General features: G+C 56.0%; 1 protein-coding gene across 1 annotated transcript in view; it reads right to left on the bottom strand.

Annotated features, from left to right (window-relative positions):
• Window positions 1-7,193, bottom strand: part of IGF1R (insulin like growth factor 1 receptor) — a 147,322-nt gene that overhangs the window by 44,749 nt on the left and 95,380 nt on the right. The window contains exons 6-14 of the mRNA XM_015569111.1: window positions 6,716-6,954; window positions 5,885-6,052; window positions 5,540-5,744; window positions 4,686-4,969; window positions 3,468-3,604; window positions 2,816-2,975; window positions 1,716-1,818; window positions 276-475; window positions 123-153 (exon numbers count right to left, since the gene is read on the bottom strand). Coding sequence (XP_015424597.1) covers window positions 123-153; window positions 276-475; window positions 1,716-1,818; window positions 2,816-2,975; window positions 3,468-3,604; window positions 4,686-4,969; window positions 5,540-5,744; window positions 5,885-6,052; window positions 6,716-6,954 — 1,527 coding nt within the window. The remainder of the gene's footprint in view (window positions 1-122; window positions 154-275; window positions 476-1,715; window positions 1,819-2,815; window positions 2,976-3,467; window positions 3,605-4,685; window positions 4,970-5,539; window positions 5,745-5,884; window positions 6,053-6,715; window positions 6,955-7,193) is intronic.

The following is a 7,193-nucleotide window of genomic DNA, read 5'->3' as shown; positions in this document are numbered from 1 at the left end:
TGGGTGTCAATGGGAAAAAAAAAAACACCCCCAAAAAACCAAAGGGGACATCGGTCATACTTTCTACAATGAAGATACGTTTAAAAAAAATAATGAAAAATAAGACGCAGAAAGCAGTCCACCTGGAGACACGCTGTAAGTCGAAGATCCACCCTGGGTTTCAAAGACAAAGGGCAAGAAAGAATGTGAAGATTTCATGGGCTGACGCGCAACCACTGAGCCACACCGGCTGGGCAGTGCGGCATTTTTGAGATACTCAGCGAACTGCTAAGAACTTTGGTTTTTTTTATGTAAAGAAGTGTTACCGAAGACAGAGTACCTCCAAGTCATGCAGACCTCTTCCTCCCCGAGGTGAGCCACCCTCCCGAAAGCGGCCGGACCGGCGCCCCCACGCAGGGAGCTGAGCTTACCGTCGGCCGCGCTGAAATACTCGGGGTTCACAGACGCGTACAGCACTCCGTTCCCCATCCGATTACTGCGCCAGCCAAAAGGGGGACACGTTAGGCAAAGAAAAAACCCCATCCACCCCCACGCATTTCTGTAAAGGCTTGCATCTCTGTTGTCGCCGTTTTATTCATTCTGTTTCATTCAGCTCCCGGAGAAAGGGTGAGCGGAGCTTGGAGCCCTCAGATGAGAGCCTTTTTTATTTATTTATTTTTTGTTAATCCTCACGCGAGGATATTTTTCCATTGATTTTTTTTTTCTTGAGCGAGTGGAAGGGAGGGGGAGAGACTGAGAGAGAGAAACATCGATGTGAGAGAGACACATGGATTGGTTGCTTCCTGGGGTGGGGATCAAGACTGCAACTCAGGCACGTGCCCTTGACAGGAATCGAACCCGGGATCCTTCAGTCCCTGAGCTATGCTCTATCCACTGAACCAAACTGGCTAGAGCAGATTAGAGCCTTTATTGATTAATTTTTAAGATCTATTTTTATTAACTTCAAAGAGGAAGGGAGAGGGAGAGAGAGATAGAAACATCAATGATGAGAGAGAATCATGGATTGGCTGCCTCCTGCACGTCCCCTACTGGGGATCGAGCCCACAATGTGGGCATGTGCTCTGACCTGGACTCAAACCAGCCACACCAGCCAGGCCAGACTAGAGTTTTGAAAGAACATTCATCTCTGAACTTCATTGGAAATGACCAGAAAGGGTTACTGGGTCGACAGGGCTAACGGATCGGGCTTGGGAAGCTTAGCAGGGCAGCGGCGTCTGTGTGATTGAGTGACCAGTGAGGGGACGATATCACCATCAGAAAAATGGTGTCGCTGTTGAGTCATTAGCAAACATTCTCACCCTGGCCGGTTTGGCTCAGTGGACAGAGCGTCGGCCCGCGAACCGAGGGGTCTGAGTTCAATTCCCGGGCGAAGGCACATACCTGAGTTGCAAACCTGGTCCTGGCCTGGGTCGGGGCATGTGCAGGAGGCAACCCATTAACGTGTCTCTCTCACATCAATGTTCCTCTCTCTCTCCCCCCGCACCCATCCACTGTCCCTAAGAATCAATGGAAAAATATCCTCGAATAAAGATTCACCAAAAATAAACAAACAGACAAACAAATAAAACATTCTCTGTTCCCAGGAAGCACATCAGATTGGAAAACCAGCTTTTCCGAGCCCCAAACTGTTCCTTCAAAAAGTTGACCTTAACTCACACCCCGTCGCCCCCGAGCGCCCGACACCCACCCGGGCGTCTTCCCCCCGCGCCACTCACCGCTTCCTGTGGATGATGTACAGCGTGAGGGCCAGCCCCAGGACGGTCAGCACGATGGCGATGGGCAGCGCGATGACCAGGTGGGCGTGACTGTCATACGCTGCTGCGGGAGTGCCAGGGGCAAGGGTCAAAAGTCATGAGGTGAACAGGCTACTCGTTTCATTTCATTCATTCATTCATTCATTCACTCACTCATTCATTTTTTTTGTTAATCCTCATCCGAGGATATTTTCCCATTGATTTTTAGAGAGAGAGGGAAAGGCGGAGAGACACATCCATGATGAGAGAGAGTTGAGGCTCCGCTGCCTCCCGCACGCCCCCTACCGGGGATGGAGCCCGCAGCCTGGGCGTGTGCCCTGACCAGGAATAGAACTGTGACCTCCTGGGTCAAAGGTCAATGCTCAACCACTGAGCCACGCCTGCTGGGGCCCGTTTTTCTTTTTAGAGTGCAGGGTCCCCTGCCATCATAGTTCACATGATGGGCTCCAGCATAACAGCCTTTGTCTGCAGCTTCACGACTATAAAGGGAAATGCATGCATTTGCTGAAATAAAATGCAGAGAGATTCTTACTTATCCAGTGCTCGAGCCGTATACTGGCCTTCTTATCTGTCTTAAGACAGTGCCTCAGACAATTAAAACACACACGCACACATAGCCTGGCCGGTGTGGCTCAGTGGTTGAGTGTTGACTTATGAACCAGTAGGTCCCGGTTCGATTCCCGGTTAGGGCACCTGCCTGGGTTGCAGGCTCGATCCCCAGTAAGGGGCGTGCAGGAGGCAGCTGAGCCATGATTCTCTCTCATCACTGATGTTTCTCTCTCTCGTCCCCTCTCTGAAATCAGTAAAAATATAAAACACACACACACACACACACACACACACAGTAGCTGCATGGCACCCCTTGTCCAAGTAGCTCTGAATTCTCCCCCGACACCACAGTCCAGTTAGGAGTCCAAGAGCCCTGAGCTCCCTGCAGCCCGGCTCGTGTCCCTGTCACCGGCACTCCCAGGACAGAGAAGCGAACGGCCAGGATGCCCCCGGCTTCCCCAGTCCCGGCCCGCGTTTCTCCCGCCTCCCAGCGGCTCCTCCCCCGGCCTCACCTTTGTCCTGGACGTAGAAGAACACGGGCTCTGTCCAGGACCCGTTCCCCGACAGAGAGGTGGCCTGGATGCGGGCCGTGTAGTTCCCCGGGGTGAGCTTCTGCAGCTTGGCCCCTCCGTGCTTCCGGTAGTCCTGCCGCGACACGCACTCCCGCTGGTCCTGGGGGGAGGGAGACAGATCCACATCACCTCCCACAGACACGCGAGAAACGGGTGGCTCTCGCGGCCCAGCCTCTCCCTCCCACCTGCCCGCGATCCTGATTTGCAATCGCAGGGAAGCAAGCAAGCCTTCAAAGGCACCCACGTTTTTTGTTTTTTTAAAAATATATTTCTATTGATTTCAGAGAGGAAGGGAGAGGGGAAGAGCGAGAGAAACATCAATGATGAGGAAGAATCGTGGATCGGCTGCCTCCTGCATGTCCCCCACTGGGTATGGAGCCCACAACCCAGGCACGTGCCCTGACTGGGAATTGAACCGGGACCTCCTGGTTCACAGGTCGACGCTCAACCACTGAGCCACGCCGGCTGGGCTGAGCCCTTATTTTATTATTTAAAATCAAGCTAAGCAGGAGGGGCCTGTGCCGTACTGTCACCTCTGGTCTCCTGGGAAGGAGACACACGCAGACACGGTTCGTCCCCGGCCCCGTCTTACCTCGACCTGCGACCCGTATTTTATCTCATACGTGAGAATCAGACCGTTGGGATTCTCCGGTTCCGGCCACTTTAAGAAGATGGTGTTGTCAGGCTTCACCTCCCAGGTTATCGGCCCGGGAATGTCATCCGCTCCGTCTGTGTAACCATTAGACACAAGTGATGAAGTCAGATTCGGTCTCCTGGGAGGGATGCCAACACCGGGCTCCCCCACGCGTGCCCTCCTCCAACCCAGGACTGAGGGCGGCGACCACACAGTCCCCGTGAGCTGGACGCCCGCACCCAGCACCGGTCTGGGAGGCAGAGGCACGTGATGCCCCGTGAGTCTCGCGATGCCAGCCACGGCCACCCCCTGCCACCTCCGAGACAGGGAACCGGGCACTGCACCCATCCTTTTAATTTTTTTTTTAACTTTTTTATTTCTATTGATTTCAGAGAGGAAGAGAGAGAGAGAAACATCCATGAGAGAAAGACTCATGGATCGGCTGTCTCCCGCGCGCCCCCTACTGGGAATCGAACCCAGGACCCTTCAGTCTGCAGGCTGACACTCTGTCCACTGAGCCAAACCACGTAGGGCGGCATCCATCCTTAAAGATGGGTGGGCATGGGTCTGAGCGACAGGCAGCTTCTGACCTACAAGGGGATGGAGAAGACCCAACAAGGAGGACCAAGGGCAGCTCCAGGAGATGACCTTGGGGAGTGAAGGTCACTCGGAGTCAAGGCAGCGACTTGGGGACTTCACTGAAGCCGTGAGGACTTGGGAGGGACCTGGCACAGATGGGGAAAGGCCATGGAAATGCGTGCCCTGAACCCAGCTGGGGGAGCAGTGGTGACCTTGAAGCGACGTCCACACTCTTTTGTACTCTGTGCGGAGATTCTGGGATGGGAGTGATGTCGCCAGGAGGGATCTAGCAGGCTGCCCCCACAGGAGCACTCACTCTTTTTATTTATTTCCTTATTTTTATAAATATGTTTTTATTTATTTTAGAAAGAAAGGGAGAGAGAAACGGAAACATCAACGACGAGAATCACTGATCAGCTGGCACGCCCCCTACTGGGGATCAAGCCTGCAACTGGGGCACCTGCCCTGTCCGGGAATCGAACCCTGACCTTCTGGTTCCTAGGTCGATGCTCAATCACGGAGCCACGCCAGCCCGGCAGCCCCCATTCTGTAACAAGCAGGGAGTCTCGGGGAGGGTGCAGCTGGATCGCGCCGTACCTGCAGGCATGGTTCTCGCAAAGACGAAGTTGGAGGCGCTGCAGCCCAGCTTCTCGGCCTCGTGGTTGCAGCTGTGGATGTCGATGCGGTAGAGGGTGAAGGGCTTCAGGTTGGAGATGACGGTCCTCTCCTTCTTGTCCACCCTGCTCTCGAAGAAAGGGTAGTCCGTCTCCCTGTCGTCCGAGTCCGTGCTGTTGAAGGGGTCCGTCACCGTGCTGTTCCTGCTCCGGCCGGAGAGGGTGGTGTTGGAGATCTGGCCCACGTCCCTGCGTTTCCTGTCGGGCCTGCAAAGGAGAGACACACACCAGGCTCGCAGGGGCCTCCACCAGGCTCGCAGGGGCCTCCACCAGGCTCGCAGGGGCCTCCACCACTTCTGTCTTATCTCTGCCTTGGGTTGGAGTCACGGAGAGAAAAGCAAACTCGTCACCCGGGAATGAAAGGAGCGATGCAGCTCTCCTGGCTAAGAGCCAACCAGTAGTACAGGGATTTCCTTCTATTTTTTCTTTTTTATTTTTTTAAATATATATTTGTGTTGATCTCAGAGAGGATGGCAGAGGGAGAGAGAGAAACATCAATGATGAGAGAGAATCATGGACTGGCTGCCTCCTGCACGCCCCCCACTGGGGATCGAGCCTGCAACCCGGGCATGTGCCCTTGGCCGGAAATGGAACCATGACCTCCTGGTTCAGAGGTCAATGCACAACCACTGAACCACACCGGCCACCAGGCGCTTGTCCCTCCTTGATGGCGACTTGGTGCCGCCTCGAAGTCATGGATCCACCCACTACCGGGGGGTGGAGGGGAGGCGACAGGCCCGCCCCAGGGAGCCCCGCCCGTTTCGGCTGGGAGGGCACCTGGGCACGAAGATGGAGTTGTGCAGGAAGTTCTCAAAGACTTTGCGGTACTCGGCCTCCTCCTTCTCCGCCTGCTTCTCGGCCTCGGTTTTGGGACACGCGCAGCAGGGCCCCTTGGGGGTGTTGCACGACTCGGTCTTGGGGTTCTCCGTCACCTCCTCGATGTCGAAGACGCCCTCTGTGTACTTGCGGACGGGGAGCTTGTCTGCTCGGGGAGAGAGGCGCCGGAGGGCCAGGTCACCCTGCTGGGAGGTCACGGCCCCTGGCCTGACCTGCGTCTCCTGGGGGCTGGGACACAGGCTCCCGGGGCGCCCCCCTCCCCTGCCTCCCACCGCAGCCGCGTGCCTTTGGAGCAGTAGTTGTGCTGGTACAGGTAGGCGTCCTGCGGCTGCTGCTGCCAGCGCACGATGTAGTAGCTCAGGTTGCCGTTGGGCAGGGAGGGCGGGTTCCACTTGACGATCAGCTGGGAGGACGAGTTGGAGGCCGAGATGACATCCAGGGGGATGGAAGGCACTGGAGGGAGAACAGAGGGCGTTTCGGGAGCTGGAAAGGACCCGAGATCCAGGCCCTCAGACTCCGTGCAAACCATGTCCGGCCGGGAGAGGAGGGCCGCGCAGACAGGCACTGCGAGGGCTGAGAGCGCAGGCCAGTGCCGGCATCTCCCTCTGGGCGTCCATGACCGGTCACCTCAGGGAGAGCACACGTGGCTGAGCGGCGGCCGGACAAGGTGCTGGGGGACCCGGGGCGGGAGGATGCCCGGGAGCCCCCAGCGAGTCCACACGTGGAGTCTGCACATGTGTTGCAAGCGGTGAACATGAGCAGTGCGCGTGTCATCTGAGATTTGGGAATCACTGGTTCCCACGCCAAGAACCCAGATGAAAAGGGAAAGTAAAAGGGGCTGGAAGGAGGGGGGGGAGAAAGAGAGAGAGAAGAGGAAGAGAGGTAGAGAAATAGAGAGAGAAGGGAGGGAAGGAGGAAGAGAGGGAGGGAGAGACAGAAAGAGAGGGAGTGAGGGAGAGGAAGAGGGAGGGAGAGGAGAAAGGGAGAGAGAGGGAGGGGAAGGGGGGGGAAGAGAGGGAGGGAGAGAGGGAGGGAGGGAGAGGAGAAGGGAGCGGGAGGGAGGGAGGAAGAGGAGAGAGCGTGTGTGGAGGACTGACATGGCTGTGCATGCGGTACCTGAGGCGTTGGTGCGGAGGTAGAGGATGTCGCTCTTGGCCCCGCGGATGTGGTCGTTGTCCACCATGGTCAGCGTCACGGCCTTCACGTAGATGGCGTACTGCGTCCAGGGCTTCAGGCCGTGCAGCAGGATGCCGGGCTCCATGTCCTTGTTGGCGGGCAGGTCCACGTCCACCATGTTCCAGCTGTTGGAGCCGCAGGCGTCCTGGCCGTCGTACTCGGTGACGTTCTTGTAGGGCCTGGAGACGAGCGAGTGAGCGGCTCAGGGCTGCCCTGGGCTCCCACCGACTCAGCCTCTCAGAAGCCCTCCCTGCTCTGTTTTTGTTTGTTTGTTTAAATAATGTTTACCTACCTATTCATTTTATTTTATTTTTATTTAAAGCAACACCTTTCTCTTTTAAAAAATATATTGGTATTGATTTCAGAGAGGAAGGGAGAGGGAGAGAGAGAGGAACATCCATGATGAGAGAGAATCATA

The sequence above is a fragment of the Myotis davidii genome, unplaced genomic scaffold, assembly GCF_000327345.1.
Source record: "Myotis davidii unplaced genomic scaffold, ASM32734v1 scaffold164, whole genome shotgun sequence".
NCBI lineage: Eukaryota > Metazoa > Chordata > Mammalia > Chiroptera > Vespertilionidae > Myotis > Myotis davidii.
Note: the sequence above shows the minus strand (reverse complement) of the source record. Positions and strands in the feature narration are given on the sequence as shown.